General features: G+C 41.4%; 1 protein-coding gene across 5 annotated transcripts in view; it reads right to left on the bottom strand.

Moving 5' to 3' along the window:
• The window catches only part of LOC117962610 (protein Aster-B-like), a 99,882-nt gene that overhangs the window by 73,334 nt on the left and 346 nt on the right, over positions 1-26,202 (bottom strand). For 4 of the 5 annotated variants that reach the window (XM_059010243.1, XM_059010242.1, XM_059010246.1 and 1 more), the window contains exons 2-3: positions 15,487-16,670; positions 5,284-5,361 (exon numbers count right to left, since the gene is read on the bottom strand). In XM_059010243.1, the coding sequence (XP_058866226.1) occupies positions 5,284-5,361; positions 15,487-15,866 (458 nt within the window). In that variant the 5' untranslated portion in view covers positions 15,867-16,670. The remainder of the gene's footprint in view (positions 1-5,283; positions 5,362-15,486; positions 16,671-26,202) is intronic. The other variant, XM_059010247.1, reaches the window with a different exon arrangement.

Here is a 26,202-nt window from a genome sequence, read left to right on the forward strand (position 1 = left end):
TGCACAAAATCTGACTGACCAAACATGAAACTGATGTTAAGAACTAAGATGGTTACTATAGTACACCTACAAACGTATAAAGCTATTTTGTGATACAAGAATTGCATTTTCTTTTTTAAGCTATACACCATATCCTGAACAAACATCTTTCAGTGAAGACACTCACTTGGTCCTGTGGAAGGACAGCCGTTTCCGTAGAGATGAGACGTGAAAGTGGCATCCTTGTTTGACAGCCATGGTGCAGGTGACTGGCTCAGTGTGGCTCTGAACCATGGTGAACAGATGACCCTCTATCACTCTGGAGACCCACTGGCTGACCAAACTCCAGAACCCCCGCTCAAATGGAGCGTTCCTCCATCACAGCCTCCAGTGAAAGCATCCCCTATTCTACTAGAAAAAGCCAGGCAGAGTCTGCAGTCACGAGGAATGCACACCACCCTACAACTGGCAGGACTCCCTGCTTGTCTCCAAGCTCGGAAGAAGCTGAAATCCTGCCTTTCATCATCCGTTACAGCATCTCTGTTCAGCTACACCAGCAGGTACGGTCTCGTTCTATCACAGCACAGCTGCCACTTCTCCAGCTTTGCTGAAGCACTGCTTCTGCAGTTTTTTTGACGAATGCACCTGCCCACAGACTTGCCCCCCTGGAGACCTTCTCATACAGCACTACAGTGCGCCTTGTGGCCATTTTATTTCCTAGCAGCGTGTTTGCTCCCGGGGGAAGGTTTTCTTGACAGAGTAATTCGCCGCACGTGTTACCCCACTTTGTTTCTTGTGAAGACTCTTTAAGCGCCTCCTTGAGCTTTTCAGCCATGCTTTAGGCTGGATGGGTAGATCCATGCAGATCCACAATGACAACATGCATGATCACATGCTGCAACATTAAATTGAAAAATTAAAGAAGTGGCCCGGTGTGCTACAGATGTATAAATCAATTAAAACAACAAAAGGGAACACACATTAGCAATAGCATGCAGGAAACAGGATTTAAACAGCGAATCCCCTTCTGAAATAATGGAGAACAAAAAACTACTCCAGAACACAACAGCCTTGAAAGACCCCAAGACTTTTACATTCGGAAGATACAATGTTCACTCCCAGTATGAGCACACACTTGTAAGTATTCTGGGCATCCTGATATATTTTATATAGTTAAGGCTTTAGAAAACACACACACACACACACAAATCATCTGTTGATCATTTAGTTGTCCAGAATAGGGTGCTGCCCCTGTATCCTGCCCTGCTCAAAGTCCTATCTGCAGCACACATGTTTCAGTTGGGATGCCCACTGCACAGGAAGTGAATCTGTGTGTTGGCAGGTTAAACAGACTTCACCAGAGTGAAATAAACGTCTGAAAAAAACGACAGGAAAAATGACAGGGTCTTGCTGTTGTGCTAATGTTTTTGTAGTCTTGGCTTTCACCTGAGACCACCAGACTTGCTTCGCTGTCCCCCAAGCTGGAGATAGAGGGGGTGAAGTAAGCAAGTGGTGTGCTCTTTCACTTTCAGGACTACAGTTAACAAGAGTATCTCATGTACAAAACAACACCAATGCAGAACACATTCTAAGTCTATATCAGCAGCATCTGCAAGCACACCTAGGAAACACTGGGTTACAATCGCTTGCTGTAAATTAAGACAGAAATGTTAAGATTAACAAAAGTGGTGTCACTGTAAACACACACTCTCTAAGCACATCACAATCGCTCTGCCGCTGCATATTCAGTTTGCAATGCCAAGACGATGCTGCCGGGATGCTTGCTTTTCTCTTCCCGTAAGAGACAAGAACTAGAAAGGCTATCCTCCCTTTCTACAGAGCTGGGAGAGGGGAAGAGAAAAATGAATGCATTACCTGCAAAGGAAACATGACATTCTAAGCCCAGGTACAGAAAGTACAGGCGTTAGTAGCACAGGTGGAGGATATTCCATCGAACAAAAGAGAAAAATAGAATAAACTAAGCAGCAGCAGCAGCAGCAGCCGGTGTGCAATGTACAGTGTATAAAGACACCGCGCTGGAGGGCTTAGGACGAGGGTTTTGTTTCTTGTACTGCACCTGCACTGGGACGACCTTCAATATCATGCGTCTGGAAAAAATCAAAGAAAATTCACTCTGGGAGGATGAGAGAGAGAGAGAGAGAGAAAGAGAGAGAGAGAGTGTGAGAGAGCTTCCGTAATGGAATTCAGTGCGCTCTTTTGTAAAGGCTGCTGCTGTAATGCTCAGCCCCTGACTGCTGGAATGTGCAGTATCATTGTGCACTGTCGCTGTATTCCTCTGAGCTCCTTTTAAAAGACAGGAAAGCTTTTGAATTAGCTTCATTTTGTGTTAGAAAACGGCTGTATCATTACTGTAAATAAACCTTCTAAGCAAAAGAGAGAAACTCTCGTCTGCACAGTACAATGAGTATTATTTATTTTATACATTTATGCATTGGTTTGCATTGCATACATTTATTTAAAGAATTCTGTTTCAGGAATTCATTTCAGCATGGTCATTTGTGTCACCGGATACAGTACGTTTCATGCAGTGTTTTATATTTTAATATTTTTGCTAGCACTACACCTAAGCCACCTAATATGAATGAATACAAATAACCCGATGCAACCCTTCCTTCACTATGTGAAACACATCCGTTTGCACCTAGCAGGTACAAAAGCAAGCGACACCGCACAACGTCCCCAGCAGCATCACCGTGTGCATTTCTGTCTCCACTCTCCGCAGCTTTTCCAGGGCAGTGGATACAGTATATCCCTCTGTCAGCACCCATCGCTTCTCAGGATCTATTGTGAGACCTTGCAGATAACCTTGTTATATATGATTTATCCTTCTTCCAGGCTCATGGCCAGCCCATTGCAAATTGGTCAGATTTATTCAGCTACTCGGTCCAGGCTTAAATCCTTGCCAGACACGTGAGTACTTGATATATCGAAGACGACACAGGGCACTGCTGCTTACGAGCACAGAAAATCAGGTAAATAATACACCTGCTTACGCAGGACAGTACTGGCCAAGCCCTGGAGATCTAGTTATCTGTGAGGATTACCGGAAAGAAGGAAGAGCACCCAGCAAGTCATGCAACTCCATTGATCAGACTTGATCATTAGGCTTATCAGCTGGCATTTTAATAAGTCATGAGTACCAGGTGTTTTGTTGCAGTAACTTTCCACCGTATGCAGCCGCATGGGACTGTGTCACGTATCCCCCTGGTGCTGGTTTTGCCCGAAGCGCAGAACCAGGAGTTTCATTTTCTGCAAGGCACATGGAGGAAAGCAAAACACTTTCACAACAAGTGCAGCATCAGATATTTCAAACTGAAGGGCTGTTGTTCCTGTTCAGCTCGGTGCCGACTGCATTAGGCACTGCTTATTTTAGGAGCTGCTCAGACCCAACTGCAATGTTGAAATGAGAAGCTCTTCACGGTGGATTGAACATGGGCTTGGGCGAGAAGCACAAGAAAATAAAAACTTTACCTCGGGCCTCTTGACTCATTTACTGGAACATCTGGCACTGAATACAGAGCGGCCCTTGTAAGAACTCACTCTGCACACGGTAAATGTAAAAAAGCATGCCTGATTGATTGTGTCACACCATCCCCAACAAAATCAATTACAAAAGAAAACGCTGTCCTGAGTATTTCTATTGTCAAGTCCTTGGCCTCCAGTGCACGTGGCCACACTGACTCACGCCACCAGCTCATTTTCCGCTTTTGAAAAGGCAGCTCTGTTATCTGCATGTTCCCATGGGAAATGATTTGTCCGAGTCACATACCCCATGGCTCAGTGTTTCGGATTGGTCATCGTTTATCACTGGAATATCAGAAGATCCCTTCTATTGTCTGTTTCCATTGTGACACGCAGGCTAGTGACAGACCCGACAGTGAAAATAGAACAGGACGAAGACTCTGTGTGAGGACGAGTCATGCGACATTCTTGTGCACAGCGGAGGGACGGGGAGATGGCATGACTTCATCATTAGGCATCATTAACATTAGTATTAGTGCTAGCAGGCGTATATTCTTCTGCACTCCTCTGTGCAGTACAGTTGATCAGAAAACAGATTTTGTTGACAGCACGGCTGGTTTGTGCTCTCTTGCTGTTCCAGGTACAGAAGGTTCCTCCCCCTTTTTGAAGGGCATGAATAGGATCGAGCGGGTCTGACCACGCTGGATGAGGCAGAACGGTCGCCAGCGCTGAAACACTGGAGCGCGGGTCTGACCACGCTGAAGTTCATACGAATATTCTAATAATTACAGTTTAAATGTAGCTAAACGGGATCATCATTTATTTTAATGTCGTGCCCGGAGTGGTTCCTGTAATGTTATATTGCAGTTTCAATCCTGATGCTGTGACCCTCAGCAAACAACATTAGCCTTGCCAAGAATACACTTCATACATCTTTGTAATTACTATTGGCTGTAAAACTGAATACTATTTTTTTTTTTTTTTTTTTTTTTTTTTTAACAAAAGGTGCCAGAAATCATTCTGCTATCCTTAAGCGGGCACTACTGCACAGTGCTCCTAATTACTTATGTATATATGCTGTTTTTAACTGTGATTTAGTACCCTATCATTTATCCCTTGCCAGACCACTCTCCTATGGGAATCATTGGCTACATACAGGAGAGCTGTGCCACAGTTTTGATGACAGGGCGCCCTCTAGTGGTCAAACCTCAAACTTACAAAGCATTCAAATACAAAAGAACAGGCAACTGTTGAGAATGGACAGACATTAATAAAACATCTGGCTCTTATCCTTACTGGACACATCTCTGGGGGTTTATGCATCACGGTTTTAGCCAACGAAATAATGCTGTAAATCTCAGGTGCACTGTAGTGCACAAACACGTATTTTAAATAAGGATTTCAGCTATTACACTAGTTTAAACTGTCCCCATGTTTTAATCTTAGGAAGCATGGTACTGCTTTACCAGTGTCTTCTGGGTCAAAACATGTTAGCATGTCAGTCAACAGGGGAAGCAGATGGTTGGTTACAGGAAAGAAGCCATTGAAGGGGTGGGGATAATTTCACCTTCCAGGTGCAAGGCAGTCTAAATTAAATGTCTACCGGAAGCCATAACAGCAGTACAGTATATTTCATGTTAGATTTCAAAATGTCACATTTTTCAATTTTTGTCGGTTTTACGTTAAGTATATGAAAAACTGCAAATGAGCATGTAATTCAATATGTTAATGTAACGTTATTCAGCAGGTGTGGAACCAGACTTCAAAGGGGTTTCAAAAGGAAACCCCTTTGCAGCCAGCACAGTGGAACAGCACACTCACTTCTCCTCTCTGCTGAAGGGGGTCAGGAAGCGAGCCGGGTCGTCGTCATGGCTACTCTGCTGACTGCTCTGCTGGCTGCTGCATGAGAGAGAGAGAGAGAGAGAGAGAGAGAGAGAGAGAGAGAGAGAGAGAGAGAGAGAGAGAGAGAGAGAGAGAGGATCAAAACATCTCCATTTCAAACAAGTTTACAGGGGTACAGGGCCTACAAACTGGGGCCTCATAATTCCCTTGTTTTGGTATATTAAATTGAGCAGGTTCCAGAACACTCAGGCCATGGGGGGTACAATTTAAAAGATGCATTTAAAATGTCAGGAGCTTTTCAGTTGTTAGAAAAAAAAAAATGGCTTTACCAGGCCTCCATGTCTGATAAAACCAGAATATGTTTTCTGCTAAAATCTCTTCTTTCTTGGAGGTTATGAGCAGACTTGTCTTGGGGAGTCCAGCCAGTAGCCTAATACCACACAGGCTTTACTGAATTACAGTAAGTGAGTTTTTTTGTCTTTCTCTTTGAACTTTGCTATCAGGCAAAGTGTAACTTCCTGAGTGTTAATTGAGAATAACTGTGAAGCTGTTTTAAACTCTTACATTCGAAACTAAAATGTAACGCCACTGAAAGCCACGCAGAATGTGCTGTAAAATGTGCTTGAGGCATCCACTAGAGGGCCCTGTCTGATTCAGGCTGCAGCTGCTTTCACAGCAATCAACACCCTGCACTACTGTGTATTCACAAACAGAATTTTAAAAGCAGCAAAAAAAACCCCAGCAATTCCCTGTTCCTCCTTTTCTAAACAGATGTGCCCAGCAGATTCTCAGACGTGCTGAATAGCACACAGAAGTACTTGCAGTGACTCAAACACATACTCTCTGGCTATACTACCTACATTAACCACAGAGAACAATATTTAAAAAAACAACAACAAAAATGTTTACACTTTCCCACAACTGAACTTTAGAGAACAAGGGCTGGTGAAAGTTTTCAAGGTCAAGTGTCAAAAAGTACCCGCTGCCAAAGCCAGACACACTGCAGGCACACTAGGGTTTCACGTGGGCCTCATTCTGTGGAGGCGTTTCCTCCATTTGTGCAGAATATGAGCATGAAAACCACCAGCTGAGTCACTCCTGCCCCCACATGGTGAGAAAGTGTCTAAAGGTGGCAAAAATTACCAGTCTGATGACCAATGACCTCATTCCCCCCCCCCCCCCCCCATGTGGGGTATGACTTAGTAAAAATAAAACATCAATTTGAATGCATATTTCAGGGCCTGTCAACAAAAAAAATACTAATTGGAGGTCAGGAAAACCCCTAACGGCTAGTTTGAACAAGGTAAAAGGTACACTCTTCAAAGAAACTTGTCAGAAGTTGTTTTATAAAAGGTTTATAATGCAGTAGTGTACTGGAAATGCCCATTTTAACCAATTAATCAGTTATAAAACTCCAATCCACTCATGCATGATTGCTTGGTAGCAGGACCTCATGAATGTAGCAGGTCAGGGTTAAGGAACTACAGTGGAGCGCTAAATGCTGGAAGTCAAAGTACTGGATACATGTAGAGCTGTCATATCCCATTTGTCTGTTTCAAAGGCAGAGTCACTCAGCTAGCAAAAAGCTATTGGGTTAACCATTGAACATTTACTGCCACACAAAAATGGCTTTAGAAGTCACGGCTGCACAGCAGACAGCAAAACAAGCCAGACTCTGCACTGGTGGAGGAAAAACAAAACTACCGCTAAATAAAGTATTGGTTGTTAACAATTTGTTGTAAAAGTACTTGCAGCTATTAAAGTAAAATGTGCAGCGAATTTACACTCCCGCCCCCCCAACATGTCTCAGATCTTTTAGAATTGTTACATTTCTTTATTTAACACTAATAATACTCATAATAATAAATACAGACCCTAAATTGAACGTCAAAGTTATTTCTGGTTAAGCTATCACACTGACCACAGGCGGTCAAAGCAAGCAGAACTCTTTTTTAAGCAAGAGGCAAACACCCGTGAAACACCAAAACTAACCCCAAACCCTGTCTATTTCCTCTCACAGTTAACTGCAGACTGCAGCTGCCATGCGGTAGGGTTCTGTGGGAGGGGTGCATCAGCAGCACTGCCCCAGTGCTAATGGGATCTGACACACCAGCTAATACTGTTCATCACATGAGCCGATACAACCTGGCTGTCAAGCCCTGCAGGAGAAAACCCAGCTAATTAATCCTTGTCCTGTCCAGGCCCTCCTTCAGCCTTGGATGCATTAACGACAATACAAAAAACACATCCCTGTTTGACATATTTACATAACAGGTCACCGTGTCCCAATGTTAAATATCTATAACACTGTATAATATATAAAGATGTATTACAGTAATACTGTGCAAAACGCATCCTAATATAATTCTCTACAACACTTACATGATTTAATTTTCCAGCGCATAGGAAACGGATTTGTGCAGACTGGAATCAATCAATCAGAGAAACTAAAAAACAAACACTAACGGCATTCTCATCCATTTAATGCAAATGAATCAGTGAACAGAGTAGCAGAATGCAATGCAGACACTAATTACAAAGTACATTAGCAACACCAGGAGGCAGCTTTATGTAAAGGAGCTTAAACACACATGTTGCAGCATTGGTTGTGCAGTAAACAAGGCAGAGAGCTGCTGGAAGAAAAGATGTATTCAAATTTGATAAGGGTGTCAAACGTATTTAATGAATTGCAAAAATAATGTCGCGAAAATAAAACAAACCGATGTGTGTGATTGGTAAAGATGATGAAAGATGCCAGTGGTATAGGATTGTGAAAGTAATCTACCAACATGCACAAGGACCTCAACGAAAGGGGCTGCACGTGCAATATCCTTGGGACGTAGCTGACCACTCCTACAGTGTACAATATTAAAAACTAAATGAAAGCACTGCACTTTTTTTGCAGACTGTCAACACTACAGTCAATCAACAGCAGTGACCTCTTGCGCTATGCACTGTACTGTAGCGTACTGAATCCTATATGAATCCACATAAGGGGCCGGGTTTTATCCACCTGGCAGCAGAGCTTGTTCAAGTTTCCATCCTGTCTGTGCACAGCCTCTTGAGTCTTATCACTAGCTCTAAAAACAGGCTGGTGTGCTCAGTGTTCAGTTCACATTTTGACAGGTGTCTGATTCCTCCGGCGGCGTCACCCTGCAGGCTCGACTCTTTAGGCAGCTTTCTTCTCGTACATTCTTCTCAAAAACCCTTCAAGCTGAGAATGTGCAGCCTGAGCCTGGGAGAGAAGATGCTGGCCAATGCAAAAAACAAAACGTGCTCAGCGCTGAGCAGAATTGCAGAGTCGTGTTCTCTCTTGTGTACCGCACTGCACAACAGCAGGAGTTTAGCTGTCTGTACCACTATTGAAATCCCTGTGCCAGACCAATACCAGGGTTGTAACCATTCACTGGGTATCGATGAATCATGATCAAGTCTTGACATGCTGTATCGTATCACACTTGACGTATGCACGAGAGAGCTCATTGTAGATCACCAAATGGTTCTCGAATAAAGAATAAGTGTGTTTTATAGCTGGCATGGACACATACTGTACTCTCCCTATCAGAGTGAATTTTTCTCTTTTAACAAAATGGTCCATTATTAAATGAGAATTTGATCTTCTTAAATGAGCATTTGATCTGCCAAGCAGCTTTACAACCGCAATGTATTTGAGACTACCAGTTCAACAGCGGTTCAACTCACAAATAAATACACTCTAAATAAAGTGGAGGTATGCACTCCTTTGACGGTGATATTGTTTAGTGCATAATAGTCTAACTGATATAGGAAAAGGGGTCTGAACCATTCCAGGTTCTACATGCAGAGCGTTAGGCAACCCGCCAAAGTGGCCAAATCTCTTAATACAACCTGGAACGGCTCAATCTGCAATGCAACGGGAGTCTTATTTCCAACTCCACAGGGAAGTCAAAAGTTGATTTCAAGGACAGTATATCCCGGCACTAATCTCTTTGGCACTGAGAGAGAGAGAGAGAGAGAGAGAGAGATCAACAGCACGTTTCATCCGACAGGATTATGAGCAGGAGAGCAGCATGGCGGTCATATACACAGGCTGGCAGTCAGTGCCCTGCTGAAACATTAGATCTCCTTTCCTGTCTGGTCTTGGTACCGGGCAGCATCTGTTCCTCTATAGCCGCACGGCATGCCCATGTGAAGAAACATGCTGGCGAGAGTGCCGACAGGTGCTGTGGAATGGTCTTTCTAACAGCCAGCCAGCCAGCTTTCAACAGCACTGGACACTGTGTGTGTGTGCAAGAAGCAATTCTAAGATCTGCCATTTAGTCACTGCAAAATCCCCTGGATATATAGAACCCATTGCAGAAGCACAGCAGAGTCAGATTTATTACTCACAGTATGCAAGGGTACTTGGACAGTAATACCTGCTTAATTACTTTTATTCAATTCAAAACTCTCCAAATAAAATATAATAAATCAATAATGTAAAAATAAACTGTATTTCGATAAACATGCATTTCTTGTCACTAAGAAGATTTGATTATAAAAAGTATGCCTTTACTCCACAGTGCTCTCTGCTGGACAATTAGGAGCTCACACACACACACACACACACACAGCAGCCAGTTATATCCAGTCAGTTTACACTCATCTGCCACAAATAAATATGACCATTGCAACCCCTTTCTGTCCAACCAACCAACCAACCAACAATAAAGCAATCAAGATGCAGGAAAGCACCGGCTTCATTCATTTAGCAGACTTACGCAAGTACAGCAGAAGCACAGTAAAGTACAGAGAGGTATTATAAAGCATAGAAAAATACATTGGTTGACTGTGGGGAAACCCTGGTAACTCTCCGATTCAATGGCACAGAAGCATTCCCAAGAACAAACACCCTGTGAGCATTTATTTAATCCATTCTCATGGGAAGCCTGTTTCTCACACACTTGAATCCGGCAGTCCTGAATTCAAATCACTCAGCCAGTCAGTGCTGTAGTTTTGCTGTTACCAAAAGATAATGAATTAGCATCTTACTCACCACATCCTGGGAGAAGGATTTGAATCGGTGTTCTACACCCCCGAAAACCACTCTTTTAAAGACTAGACTGCAGTCTTCGCAAACTAAAAAGTTCCATGAAGGAAGTTCCGATTCCCGGTGAGTCACTGTTAGTGAAGCTTATAATGGTTCTGAAAAGGACCAGTTTAAACATTAACTCTTAAAATTAACAACTATGCTCCCTATTACAGCTGCAATGCATGGAATAAGCAGGTAAACATTCACTAGGATTAGGAGACACACACACACACACACACACACACACACACTTGTGCTGATGCAAAGTTTACCCTGGTTTCATTGATGTTATAAAACTAGGAATACACATTTTAGGTGCAAGTACAGGTGTCAGCAGCTACATTAAAGTGACTTCCTAGTGTTGCAACATGAATATTATTTTTCTGTGATCATGCAAGATGAAATATGTTCTTAACAGTATGGCGTTGATTTGTTCTTAAATATTTAGCTCAGGAGTAAAATTATATTAACGTGACTTTGACCCTTGTGCAACTTTTGTCTTCCTCAAAAGTTAAATATTTCTGTATACTCTGTTAAACTCAATGTTAAAGTTCAATGTTTTTTTCTTTAACGATGCAGAATTTCAGCAGTATAATTTGATGAATCACTCTTAATATACCTATATTAATAATTTACAGAACAATTATTCCCAGCACTAGCTCGCTCAATATTAAATGGAGAGAACTTCATCTGTTATTTTTCCAGCACCTCTCCGATAAACTACACTGAGCAATGTTTATCCAGCGATCATCCCAGATCACGTGAAAACTTGTAATGGAGTGAAGTTATTTTAAAAACACTGTGAGAGAAAGTCTGTCCCGGAAATGAGTGGGGAGGCTGAGAGGTTCCTATAAAAATAATCAGTTAACAACAGTAAACATGTGGTTAACAGCTTTTCACTATAACCAGTACATTTTTTTTATCTATAGCACATATTCTGCCCTCAATGCCTTAACTGGCTTTCCATGGCAGCTCCTTATACAACTGACCTGGTAGCAATGTGTGTTTGCAGCTTCATGAATAAATACCAGTAACACAAGAGCACCAGACTAACCCACACAAACCACACTGAAGGGAACTGGGTCATGCTATGCCTACCCTTGAGAGATACACTTGTGGTGCAGCTAGAGCCTGAAACCCGAGAGACTGTCATGACAACAACAGAAGCGATGTGATGTCCAATGAGGGCTGCCCGGTGCTTTCCATACACCGCCAACACCGTGACCACAGGGAAGTCTGGGTATTTTTCACTATCGATCCGCCAGATCAAATGATGTGAAACTATTCCTGATTGAACAAGGCTCCCAAAGCGTTTCACACTTCAGAACCTGTCCCCGTGACCATTCCTGTCTGCCTGTATTATATTGTAAACATTATGCTGTTGCTTCAATGTATTTCAGATCTGGAAGCTGAATATGTCATTTGAAAAGTCCACTGAAATGATAGTAAATGCTGAAGTGCTGAAGTGAGCTACAGCAAAACAATTTGCTTAATTCAGTCGAGGGAGCAGCTAATTTACACAAGGGGATACAGCAGCTGTGGCTTTCTGCATGAATATTATCATAATCATGCATCACATGTCTATACTGTAAAGAACGCGGCTGTATAGAGTACACACTACGGATAAAAACCTTTATTCTGCACTGTAGGAAAACTACAAGTGTAACAAAGCTATTAAGGTATTGTAACCTGGACCCGAACGAATTCCCTCACAATTAATCATTTAAACAGGATTCTATTTCTTTCTGCCAATACGCAGGCTGTTTGCTGGAGTTACCCGAGATAGGGAACCACAGGAAAGAATTAACACTGGAACAGAAGTGTAACATGAGCAGAAACGCGGAAAGCAGCCATTCGTCTTCCAGGGCTGGCCTGCCGGGGCCAATGAATACACGTCAACCCTGTTTCGCTCGTGTGACACTTCTATTACAAGCTTCTTATTTCTTACGATAGCTCTAGCAACATTCACTGCCCACACCCCTACCCCGACTGGCATGTGCTGAAGATCCTAACATAATGTTTGTACATTATTATTATAACTGTTGTTATTTATGTATAAATGCAATGTTACTGATCAAAATGGACTAAAAAAAAAATTTCCCCCAGGAAGCAGCCACTTAAACTTTCTTTATGTGTAGAGCGGTACTTGAAAAATCTGCATATCCTGCATAAAAATTTTAAAACAAGCAAACACTCAGAACACACACTCAGGGCACCAGGCCTGACGTTCCTGATGATAAGGGGGTGACTTATTTCACAGCCTCGGTTATCACTCATTTCAGGATCACCGTTATACTAACAGCCTTCTAACTGCTGTCTAACTTCGCCGAGATAGGCAGCCTCTTCAGCTTCTTATGAATTTGCTTTGAATTCTGATTGAGTGCTTTGAAGTTATGGATGTGTTTTTGTTTTTTGTTTTTTAGAGCATTGTACAGCACTGGGGAATCACCCTGAATTGCATCAGCCACTTATCCGTGGGCATCCTGGGCTTACCCCAAGAACTGTCTGATGCCATCCAGGTGCTTTTAAAAAATCCAGGCAGTACAGGTTGATCAAATCACCCCCTTAGTTTAATATATATATATATATATATATATATATATATATATATTTGTGTTATTAGTTTCAGAAAGTATTCAGGAGTATCAAATGTGTACAACTACATTGCCAAGCTTTGAAAACCCAACTCTATAAAAGCCACAATGCTTCAGCCAAGAAGTTTGTTTCAGTCCAGCACCTGACGTGTGAATAAGACAAGCTCACTCACTATAAAAGGCAAAGCTGAGATGAAAGCACGGAGAGGAATGTGAAGCGTGGCGATTGCTTTTTGGGTCAAGTTAGAGCTACAGAGGAATATGCCGATTGTAAAGCTGGCCAGCAATGCTGCAGAGCGACTCTCAGTACTCGGCCAGCAGCTTGGATCAAGTACTTTACCTTCGGTGTAAGTACGGTAATGTTTTTTCTCCTAGATTAAAGTCTTCCCTTGTATAGAAACCTTTTATTGTGTGTATATTGCACTACTGGGTTAAAACTCCAGATTGTTTAACAGCAAATGCAAAACCTCCCTCTCTCAGCCTTTCCATCTTCTTTCCAAATGCTGCCACTTCCATGAGCTGCTTGATTGTGCCACTCAAAATACCCTGTTCTCATGTCTGTGTCATATTATAGCACTAGACACACTGTCTTATATCCAATGGGGTTTCGTCAGGTTAACATTTCACACAGCGCGGAACGTCTTGCACCCTTTTTCAACAGCGCTGGTTATCTGTTCTCTGTCCAACTTTTATCAAGCTTCCGAATATAGAAACAGGAAGAAAAAAATAAATAAAGCTACTGCTTAGAGCGCAGCATGCTTCTGAGAAAGCTGCCGCACAGCTGCTATTAGGGCACCTGAACAGACAGTTTCTCAGCAACGTCATCTCTCAGAAAGTACTTGGAACATCAGCTGCTTGTTTGCGTCGGTACATTTTTGAGGTTACTTAAAATATATTTCGGGTTAGCTAGAGAAGAAGCAGAGATCTATTTTCATCGAAGAGGTATTGTCAATTGAAAAATATCCCACAAGGCATGTAAAACTATCAATCCTACTATTCTGTAAGGATTGGGGGCTTTAACCAAGTTACTGCAAATGTAATCTCATTAGAGCTACAGGGATCAGCATGACATAATTGATTCCTCTTTCATCAATGCATATCTTGCTCCTAGTCTGCCTTGTACTAGACTGCTGCACTAAAATGTGGGCACATTCCTCCTCAAAAAAAGAAAAGAAAAATCTAATGGTATAGTTAAGATTAATGTCTGGTTCCACAGACCAGGAATAGAACTACAGTAATGTTGCTCTAGTCTGTGAAACTAGCCTTTTGTCCTGTCTCTGTTCTGCTTTTTTGGTAAAGTAAGTTTAACCTGGCATGCATCAAATCTGAAGGCTAATTCCAAGGCTAACCCTAACCCTGAAGAATCATCCGATGCCCTGAACACAGTTTCCAGTGGATATTCCTTTGTGCTGCGACGGACTACGGGGCCAAAAGATTGTTTTAGGCATATCGTGTTACTTAAAAAGTACAAGGTATTCAATTTAAATGTAATCGGATCAATTTTTTCTTGCAAAAAAATCTAACAAAAAAATTGAATTGCTTTATTAAACAATGCCTCAATCTCCCCTGAAACTAATACAAGTATTGATTATCATAAGCCCCCTCAGATCTCCAACGTGAAAGCAGGGTCTCTCTATATGTAAAAAAAACACCCCAGACAGCAGATCTCTAATTTAAAAGTAGTGCAGTATTGCACAGCAGGATTAGAGGGACATTAGACAACTATACTGATAGACTTCTGCTAGAAGTGTGTTATTAGGGATGCAATAGCCCTGTTTTTCCGGGGACTGGAATGATAACATGTTACATTGATACAGGAAATTCACTAGAAGACACAGGAATCCACACCCTTCAGTGGTCACTTGTGGGTACACATATAAACCTTGACGTTCAGTCTAAAAGCACTACAAAGGTATCAAGACGATATGGCTCTAGTGTTTATAGTAAATGCCAGCAGTTGATTTATGCAAGTATGAAAGCAAGGATTAAGAAAGACATACAGGACACTGACATGCAGTACAGTATACGGGAATGTTCAATACAGGCCAAGTAAAAAAGAGATTTACACACCAGAGTACATAAGCACACACACACACACTGTACATACATACAGACATAGAAAGTTCTTGAAATATTCTGGACGGCACTAAAACTTTTTGACAAGGTACAGCAGGAAATGACAGTGGTGACCTAAAGCTATTTTTTTTAGTTGGCTTTTGGAGACGACTATAAAACACACACAAAAAAAAAATATAATAATAATAATAATAATAATAATAATAATAATAATAATAATAATAATAATAATGTTGGGTATTTTGAAATACAACAGGATTTTTGCTGGATTTCATTGTAATGCTAAAGTGTACCTTATAGCTGATGAGGGACAGTAAATCAAAAGGACACTGATGGGTGAACAGATCCTGCTCTTTCCTGTACACATACCACTTCAGAGACAAAAAAGGAAAGAAAGACAGATACAGGGGGACGCTCAAGCTACCCCTTTCCCTCCCACCTCTCCGAGTTCCAGATACCTACCTGCTCTCGCTCCCATGGTCCTTCTTCTCGCGTACCTTCAGCCACTTCTTGAGCAGGAAGCGCTTGCGTCGGGGAGAGGCGCTGGGTGTGGAGCAGTTGGACCAGGGTGCTTCCTCGTCGCTGGACGGGGTGATCTCGATGGAGGGCAGCTGGAGGTACTCCTTGGAGCCGGAGCAGCCCCTGCGCAGCTCTCCGTTCCCCAGCTGCTCCTTCTCGCTCAACACGTTCTTCATCCTGCGCATCTTGAAACGCTTCCGTCTCAGCGTGGGGGTGGACGAGCTGGACCAGGCTACTGTCCCCGTCACAGCGGCACTGTCATTGCTGCTGCAGTCGCCAGGGACCTGCACGTGAAGGGCCGGAAGCCGGAGGGCCTCGCTCATTGCTTCTGTCAGGGCTGGATCGAATTCAAAGTGCAAAGGGCTGGTTTGCGGTTTGACAAAGAAAGAAACAAACCAAAAAAGTCCCTCTGGCTTCTTTTTAAAAAGCTAATCAGTGTGAAGGTGGTGTTGGGAAGCAACTAAACCACAAACACTTCTGCCTTTGTGTTCTTGCAGCCCAGACTTGTTTTATTTTGCATCAAAGTTGTATTTGATATTTAATAGACTCCTTTTCTTCCTTTATTTAATATACTTTTAGTCTAGAGAAAAGGGCTTCAGTCAGTCCTTCTGCACCCCAGTTGCTCCAGTATCAGTAGCCACTCTGCTTGCCTGCATTGTCCTGTTTAGTATCCTCAATCATACTTGAATTGGAAAGTGAGAGACTTGTTTAGTTTGGATTTTTCAGATGGAGTTCGCAAGAGATGCTTCTTGCACTGACGACAGCAGTGTATTGAAGAGAGAGAGGGAGAGGGAGAAGGGGAGAGAGAGAGAGAGAGAGAGAGAGAGAAGGGGAGAGAGCAGCAATATTAGATAACAAAGAGGGATTCTGTTCTCCGTGCAGCAGATGAAACATAGAACACTGCTGGAGTGTGTAACTGTACTCCCAGCTCCCGTGGGACCAGGGCTGTGTTACGCAGCTACTTCTTCAGTCCAGCTCGGAGTCCCATCACAGAAAGAAAGCCTGGCCAACTTCACCGGCAGCTCATAGGCTGACCTCCCGCGATCTCATCTGTCTTCAGAGTCTCATCTGAGGCGCGCTTTCCTCTTCACAGCCCTTTGTCCTCGTTCACACCGGGGGAAGAGAGCCTAAAGGTTAGAGTAAGGTGATACAATGTACTAGGCACTGCCGAGGCTAGCGTGGTGCACACACACACACGAGCATGCACACTTACATGTTCACACACATACACAAAGGGTCACGTTTGTGCAGTCACTCAAAGCAAGAGACTGACACGTACAAAGTCACATCAATATGACCAGCTTTCTTTCAGTACAAACAAGAAACTATGCAATGTACTGATCTCAAATCCAACTTTGTCAACTACAAGGATCTCAGTATGAATAAAGTAGAAAAGCTCACACACACACACACACACACACACAGGTCCTGTGTAAATGGTTGGCTTCTGCTATTCTAACACCTGAATGATGCGTTCAACCTCTGCCATCAATAATATATATCGGACAGACAGCAGCCTCAATGACTGTAAGATATTGGATGGACAGCTGATTAAACAGGGCCCTGGGTTCAAGTTGCAGTCAGTGGGGGACTAAGTATCAGATATGTGAAAATAAATTGTTACACAAAAACTCTTCCTCAGGTTAGAGGAATGTGTACGAGGAACAGAAGCAGGGAAAGACATCAAGCTTGAAAGAATAGCCGGCTTTGTTCTGTTCTTCTGGCCCAGCCAATTCTGCAAAGGTGTGAACAGGAAGTTCAAGCAATGTCTGGACTGAACTCCACCCTCCTCCGATCAGAACTCAAATACATACCAGTTACACTGTTACCAGCGTCTCAACTCTCGAATTAAGAATACACTATGCAGAAATCTATTCCAATTACAGTGCACCTATCCTGTCGTGACATGCATATCGTGATACGTATCATGACATTAGTTTGTCATTACTGATTCTGTTTTTTATTATTAGTTAGGAAAGTACTTTTTTCCTTACGGTAAAATATTATTAAAAAAAAAATCTTTACAGACTCCTAAGTAAATCACTACTGCAGTTTACCCAATATAGCTCTGAAGAAAGCCCTGTACTTCAAAGCTCAGGACAGGCTGAGTGGTCAAACCCAGCACTGACATGCTTTAGCAGACCCAATTTACTCTTGATAATACGATACACTGATCCAGTGCTGTGCTGCCGTGAAGGATAGGCTGGACTTTGGTATTCATCTATAAACAATTCAGTACATGGAATCTACTGGAAAGTGCGACCACTGGCTAGTGCTCCCTTAATTAAAGTAGCATTATACTTTGCAGTAAGCGGAACATGGAAATGGTTATTACGTCACCGAAATTTAACAGGAAATCATATTTTAATTCATTAAAAACTTCCCATAATTTTAAGATCAGAAAATCTATAAGCAACATAAAGTACCTAAACCAAACAAACATTCTCTAAGCCAAGTTGCATGGCTAAAACCAAACATTCCGACATAGCTATTTATAAGACCATGTTTATATATTTATAAGATCATGTTTATATATTTATAAGATCATGCTTATACATTTAGAAGATCATGTTTATATATTTATAAGATCATGCTTATACATTTATGAGATCATGTTTATTCATTTATAAGATCATGTTTATTCATTTATAAGATCATGTTTATGTATTTATAAGAATGTTAGACATATATTGTCGGATCCCCAGTATTTCTGTCTTCAGTGCAATTCACTCCTGTCTGTTTCCTTCCCGCAGGGAGCAACGGTTTCAAAGCAGGTTTCCAAGCTGTTGGTTTGTGCCAAATCCTATCCCTGCCACATGGTTCCTGAACACTGAAGAACATTTCAGAACCATGTTGACTTCTCCTCCGAGAACTTCTGCTGATGCCACTCAGACAAGAAACCACGGTTTTAACAGAGATGGTGCAATGCTGCCAGTCTGGTTCTGAGAAAGCTATTCTTTGTCTATCTGGTATAGATATCTGCTGCTGCAACACCAACAGAAAGATAAATATAGTCCATACAATGAAACGTGGGACGCTGGGCTCACAAAACGCTAAGGACCGTTTAAGGAGTTCTTATAATCACTGCCTTATGTTTAAATTATTTTAATTGTTTTTGAAATGGAATGTTTCTACAGAAAGTACATTTATTAGTCCATTATATTATACAAAAATCATTGTTGTGATACATGTTTGAATTTCGTGTTGGAGTGTATATCATACAACTGCCTCCTTACAGTAGTGCAATGCCAAAAACTCATTGATTAAATCCGAATTTCTGACAAACAGCAACGCATTCTTGTCCGAGGCAATTCCCGTAGGTTCGGGCAGGCAGAGATCACTGGAGAAACCGGATGGACGAAGGGGATGGAGGGATGCCATCCTTGTTCTCTGGCTGTTTCCGAGGCATGTAATTTAACTCTTTACTGTGCTTGGCACCCATTGTTACGGCTCAACTATTACTGAGGTAATAAGACACAAAGACTTTGATTTGATCAACTTACAATATACTCTGCTGGGTTAAGCCACAAGTGGCTTATAAGAGCATTTCACAGCACTGGGGAAATCAACTACTTTCCAAGACAATTCCTTGTAGCTGTAAAATGCTCTAAACAATCCAGCCGCGCCTTATCTCATCTCAGCATGTTGAGCGGGTTTTTTGATGCCATGGGTAAATCATCCATATCTTCAAGCATGCAATCATAAATACAGAAGCACAGCTCTAAGCGAAGAGGGCAAACATTCCGGTAAATGCAATTTTAAAATCACAATTAAATTTCCAATTAAAATGTAGTTTACATTTTCAAACTAGTACTGTTTGTTGCTACACATCTATTATACCTAACTGCCTTGCAGCGCGCATATTTCTATTGGTAATCAAGATATTTTAAACACATTTTTTGGTGTACGACTTTATTACAAAACCCCAGAAGTGTCATTAAGTCAGAAGCATCGACCCACTGCTGTTGCATATAAACTCAAACACTGCTATGCAAACACTTTCATCTTATCTTGTTGTGATATAACAGAACTGTCTGCCCATTCGGTGTGATAAAACACATTGAATGTTTGCCTAGGGTATTATCCATCTGATATCTGACTGGCAATCCTACAAGCATACTGAAAGACAGCCAGTAAACCACGAACGAAAGGGGTGGACAAAGCTGGCCCTTCCAGTCCTTGTCTTTGCTCCAACCCTGTTCCAAAGTGTTTAACTTAACCAATTAAACCTCTAAACCTCGACTGGCTCTACTGTGAGTCCAGCTGCTTCTAGTCTACCTGATCTCTCTCCTTGGGGCTTCATTTCACTATGTGCCACCAGCTGAACAAAACCAGGCATTAATAAGTAAAGACGCAGTTCAGGACCCCATCTGATCTCCATTTTAAACTGAAGACACCTGCCCTCCCGCATTCACACCTGCACAGTAAGCCAACAGCATGAATAAATGAAGAGATACTTTGCAGGATGTGCCAGACATTACAGGCAAGGCAAAAATAAAGAAGGTGTGAATATACAGTGCTTCAGCATCTGGGTGATACGTACTGCTGCAGCTTACAACCGCCATGTTAAATTATAACTCTTTGAATTTTTAATATGCTACGGGTTTAACAAAGGAGAAGAAGCAGCATTACCCAGGTTCAGCTCACTGAACCATAAAAGCAGCATCCTCATAGAGCAGACAGCAGCCAGGTGGAAACGGAAGCGAGGCACACTACAAGTGTGTTCTCCAGAACAGAGCTGGGAGTCACCTGTCCCTGTAAAACACCACTCCTCACTCATTTAGTTGTTAAAAAAAACAAACCCTTTTTTTTGGTTGGTTAGTTGGTGCTTCATTCGGACCTGGCCCAAGCTTTCTTTTTAGGTTAACTGCATTCTTTTAACACGGTTACATTTCTTAACTATGCCAGTCATTTCTGCAGGCTTAATGATTTCTGAACTGCTCGGCAATAAACCTTCCAAATGTGGGGGTGTTGAGGTGATTTCTAGATCAGCCTTGTTCCTGTCTTTTCAATGTGAAAAGAGAGAGTGGACTGTGCAATACTGTATGTAATTCTGAATGTTGAACACTGTGCAAAATGACAATTTTAAATCACAGACCCATGTAGGGATAAGCGGTCTTGTCAGGCGGAGATTAAAGATAGCATGAAGGCTTTTTTTTTTTGTAATTAGTAGCTTACGTAGTTAATTGCTTCACAACAGCTTTGCGTACCCTAAAGCATGTTAATTTAATGCAGGCTGTAAGTGGGGTTCATTAACATTTCTGTGTTTATCGAGCTGCACAACCGTCTCTTTTACAAATCACCCGATGCATGATCTTTATTGTGACACAAACCCTGTTAAGATACTGTGTGTGTGTGTGCTGCATGAACAGGAGGATCAGTGTGTTTTGTCTTGACATTTATTCTAAAAGAGAATCTCAATAGTTATCTGAGAGAGGAAGCAATATATGTCCTAATGTTCTTCACACATATTTAGACAGAGGTGGCCACCCCAGTGGAGCTTTAAAAGGTATGTAAACCAGTTGAATTTGTGTTGAAACCTCCCTTTAGCCAGACGTGCAGACTGTAACTATTTGCACTTAACTCTTCAGTGAAATGTGCTTTATGAATACAGACCATTAAAACAGACTCACTTTACTACAGTACTGTAAGATGCTGTATCAAGTGCAAACAGGTTATCAGTAAGAGTCACCTGGGAATGCACACTCAACACTATTCAACAGGCAGCAGAGAGCACAGGTCAGCTCGGCTACAAGTGGATGTTGTGCCACCTGGTGGTAAGAAAAGGCGCTACCGTGCACGGTGCAAGAATTAAAAAGCAATAGTTCATTAATAACAAAAATTGAATTAATAACAACTCAGAAAAAAAATGTTATACATTTTCTAATAAGGCTAATGGTATCGACCCCATCTGGTTGTGTTTTTATGTTGTACTGCAGGAATATTACTTAAGTTCATAACACGCTTGTAAAATGAAACACAAAAGACAAACAAACATGTATTTTTTTTTTTTTTTTAATCCATCTAGTTTTATAGATATATTAAAAGAAGCAGCAGATGGTATCTGCAAACCTACAGGTAACTAAACAAACCACCCACTGCAAAGAGTCTGTTACCAAGGATAGGATTCCGAGAGCACAAAGGTGATTTGATTTCATAATAAACAGATATACAAATATACAGTATTATGCACATTTGGAGGGCATAAAGCATTTCTTTAATAGAATGAACTGCATCTGTTAACTGGTCTTTCAAGACAGTTGGTCACTGAAGCAGCTGTTTGTACCAGTGCATACTGTTCTGTATGAGCAGACACCAGTCTGGTACACTCTGTCATGTCGAATGCGTTATGTCATTGGGAATGAAATCATCAATACTGTTTTAAAACCAGATCTTCATTCACACTGCTCTGATATGTATCACAGTTCATAAGCACACAGTGCAAAGCGTCACCATGCAGTTTGTTTAACGAGATTAGACACCGGGTGTCAAACAGCTAACCTCGTGGGTATACAATGCTGTTTGCTGAAGTGTGCCAGTTCCCATATCAACAACGATGCTGTGATTTGTGCATGAATACGTTTAAAAAGTCCTGATTACAGTGAACTGCAGATGCAGAGGGCTGGTGAAAGGGACTTGTTAATCCTGTATCAAACAGTAACACTAAAAAGAAAAGGTTGGACTAGAAGACTCTCATTGATACAGTCTTAGCAATGCTTGACAGAGAGCAATAGTTTTTTAGATTTTGCATTATTGTCACCCTCTCTGTCTCAACCCTGAGGGAAGAGACCCTGTGGGTGTTTAAACTATTGTAGAATGCACAGAGACCAAAGACCAGCAACAACTACAGCGGACTGACCTTTGCAGCTGACCACTTCCTGAGCTTAAAGGAGCCGAACCGACAATATCTGCTGTGTGTGTTGAGCTTCTGAAGGAGCGTATTCATAAATACTGGTGTATGCAGCATCAAACACACTCTTTATGTGAACAGAACTTCAAGGGCATTCCTAGGACTCGGAATTCCAAAGTGAAAGTGTGCAGCGAGGACAATACAACACTAGCTAACTAATTAACTACTGTAGTGTCTCGTACAGTTAGCATAACACAGTCGAAGAAGATCAAATAACCTCCTAGAGAAGTGATTAAGAGCCCGAAACGCCAAACTTTTGAAGTTTGTAGTAATCAAGGAATTTATATTATTGATAGATATATTGGGGTTTAATGTATACAGTATGATTGGGGGTTTCCACTTCGTTGTTTAGATTGTGAATCTCTACAGAACTGTACATTAGTGTCTAGCAAATTAGCTGGCCTAGATACACACAAACACAATTATTTTATATAATATATATATATATATATATATATATATATATATATATATATATATATATATATATATATATATATATATATATATAAAAGGGAATAATTATAAAGTTAAATTGGCCAATTTTCTCCTTGATCAAGCTAAACAGCAGAGAAGACAAATTGAGTGATGTGTTGACTGCTGATGTTGTATCTGTGTTTAAAGTGTTGATGGCTTTCAGAGTGGGAGTTGATTGTATGGATGAAAAATTAGTGTTAGTCATTGTATTGCAAAACAGGTATCAGGCAACAGAGATAAAGCACACAGTTGGAGTGGAGGGTGGGGGTGTACATGGAATAATTCATTTCATTTCATATCTCAGATATTTCTGAAAGGAGTATCTTTCCTAGTCCGTTGGGACAGGCTGGTATATTTATTTAACTCTGTTTTCACAGCAGCAGTTCTGGAGCAATGCTTTTCAACTCGAGATCCTCAAGTACCCACTCAAGGCCAAGATTTCATCCAAACAGCAATATTTGAACATGCACTGTTATCCAGTGCACACTGCCTACAGACAGACAACCTCAAGGACTTCAAACAGAGTGCAGTTCAAGTATAATTGTTATTTATTTCAAGTATAATTGTTATTTATTGATTTTTGCTCCGCACACAGTGCTACCCTGTGGACAAACCTCAAATGGAAATCTCGAATGGAAACTCCTAGTAGTATCTCTGGCCACAAAGCATCTGGTTTCTCAGCTGTGTCTCCTGAACACCTCTCTTGAACCACTGTTATGTGGATGATTCTTGTGAATGTATTTCTCTCTATACAGTTTTTAGTAAATGAGGCAGTTCTATGTATTTGGTGGATATTTGCTCCTCCCTGTGCTACAGAACATAACAACTGAGCCCCAGCAGCATCAAACACACTCTTTATGTGAACAGAGCTTCAAATCACTTCCTAACTGCTGTGTTTCCCATTTCCCCAGAAAACCCATCAGTGGGCACTGTGTCCAATGCATAATGAATACTGTAGGGAACCCAAAATCACTGGGTGTAGAGCAGCTTTTCAACAGGGACTACAAACTGAGCAGTAAAGTAAAAAGAACCACTACAACTATTCTTGCTGAAGGAACAGAATCTATCTGAATTGGGACATATGGTCAGACATTATTAGGCGTAAAGATACAGCAGTCTGTGGATGTGAATCTCTTGAGGTATTTAACTGTATCTTATATAAACCTGGTTCTTTAGACTCTAGGAGACAGGATGCGGCGTACTCCACTTCACATCAAGTGCAATCAGGAAAGTCAAACTCAGGTCAGACCCGCTGTCTGTTACACTTTAAACAGTACGTATCTCACTATCTTCCTACCTCGGACCAAACAGAATTCTGAACCAAGAATTTCAAGAAAAGGCTCCATTGTCTCCGACTTCCACAGGATGAGTTCCAGCTCTAAATTCCAAACAATTGGGCAAGAACTTCGGCATGCATGCATGCTGTGCTGTGAAACCAGACAAGCATAATGTATTTATTCTGCAAGCTGCAATATGCTGAACACCTGGGGCCACGGTCTGTGTGTTCAAATATAGCACCGTGGACTGGATTTGTAACTTCCTCTTATTATGCTGTGTTGAAAATGCCACTTAGCTAAAATATCTGTTTAAAAATATGAAAAGAATTGTAATTTTAGAGTAAAAGGCAAAATATTAGAGAAATTGTTACAGCACGGGGTGTTGTATGACTGTAATAGTGTGGCAATTCAACCTTTCAACTCTGCAGTGTAGACCAGTATAGTACACAGCAGTATAGAAATCGGGTGTTTCAGCGGATTTTTACAAAGGAAAATGAATTGGGAATGTTGACACTATGATGAATCTTATTCTTGTGCCAAGAAAAGGTTTCATACACAGTCTTTTATTGCCTGCAATATACCAGAACTAACAAGCTAGAAACTGGCAATTATCCATTTAGAGATGCTATATAAAAGACCCACAATGCAGCTCCTTCCAACAAACATCTGAAACAACAATTACATAAAGTCCATCGGGTAGCTTCAAAGATAAAGCCAATAAGAAAGTCAAGTAGACTACTACGTCACGTGTGAGTCTATTGTGACATACTGTAGAACTGAACATGCAGAACTTCCAGCTGTTCCAAAAAGTCCCCTATTAAATCAGCTGGAGCCGGCGCTCTTTGCTGTTGTGCTACAAGAAACGCAACAAGCAAATACATTCTTTTTATATAGATCATTATAACGAATGGTTACAGTGCTGTAACCGAAACATTCTCCGCATGCAAGTAACCAGCTGAGAATTAAAAAGGATTTTACAGATTGATGAAAAACGATTGCATTGTATGCCGTAGCTGATTGTATAATACAGAAATCCCTCTGAAATCCATGGTCTATGCACTGAATACACCGCGCTTGAAATGAGGGACAAACTGGATCACTTAAATCAGGCATCATATTGAGGAAGAAATATTAACACCCTGAATACATTAATCAAATCCCCAAGCTAAAACCACCAATACTACTACTAATAAACCACTTAAATCCGGGACGCAATCAATCAAACAGAATGAACCGGACTGAGTCTTCATCCGACTGCAACGCACTGTTACTGTAGCCTGCACAGTAATGTAACAAATTAAGACCGCATCTTGGGAAGCTAAAAGTTTGATTGGAGTGGCCAGTGCCGTGACACGTTTAGCAAGCAAAGGAAAAGCTTGAGCAATAAAACGTGGGAGATAACGAGTACGGTAATCAGGAAGGATGACGGCTTCAAAATTGTTTTGTAATTAAATCAGGATATACAGTTATACAAAAGAGGAACCGTATTTTTACAGTTTGATCCGTCAAGACCTGTTGCTTTCATATTTTGCTTATACTGTAATTACAGTTGTTAAAATGAAACTCTCCAACAGTTTGAATTTCGACTTTTTTTAAAATAATTTTATAAACAGAATTCAAAGAACTCGTTGCAGTAACTAAGCAAAAGTGTACGGGAACGCATTACTAAAATAAAGTGCACGTCTAGTTTACACAAACGACTTTAACAACAACCGGCAATACAAACCGCAACTTTTAACAACAAACAAACGGGCAACCGACAAGGAGTGTATAGTGTATCCTGATCAAATCCATCAGAATACAACCTGCGGATCACACAAGCAATGGAGCAAACACACATCTAATGCGCGCAGATACTTTAGAGGCTGTTGTCGTGTGTTTTATATTTGTTTCCATCACACCGGCTCTTCCCCATTGACAAATGTGCACAAAGTAGCAATGCGCCTTCTCCTGTGTTGCAAACTTCAGCAACAAACAGCGATTAGACTGTTCACG

The sequence above is a fragment of the Acipenser ruthenus genome, chromosome 40 (genome assembly GCF_902713425.1).
Source record: "Acipenser ruthenus chromosome 40, fAciRut3.2 maternal haplotype, whole genome shotgun sequence".
Taxonomy (NCBI): Eukaryota; Metazoa; Chordata; class Actinopteri; order Acipenseriformes; family Acipenseridae; genus Acipenser; species Acipenser ruthenus.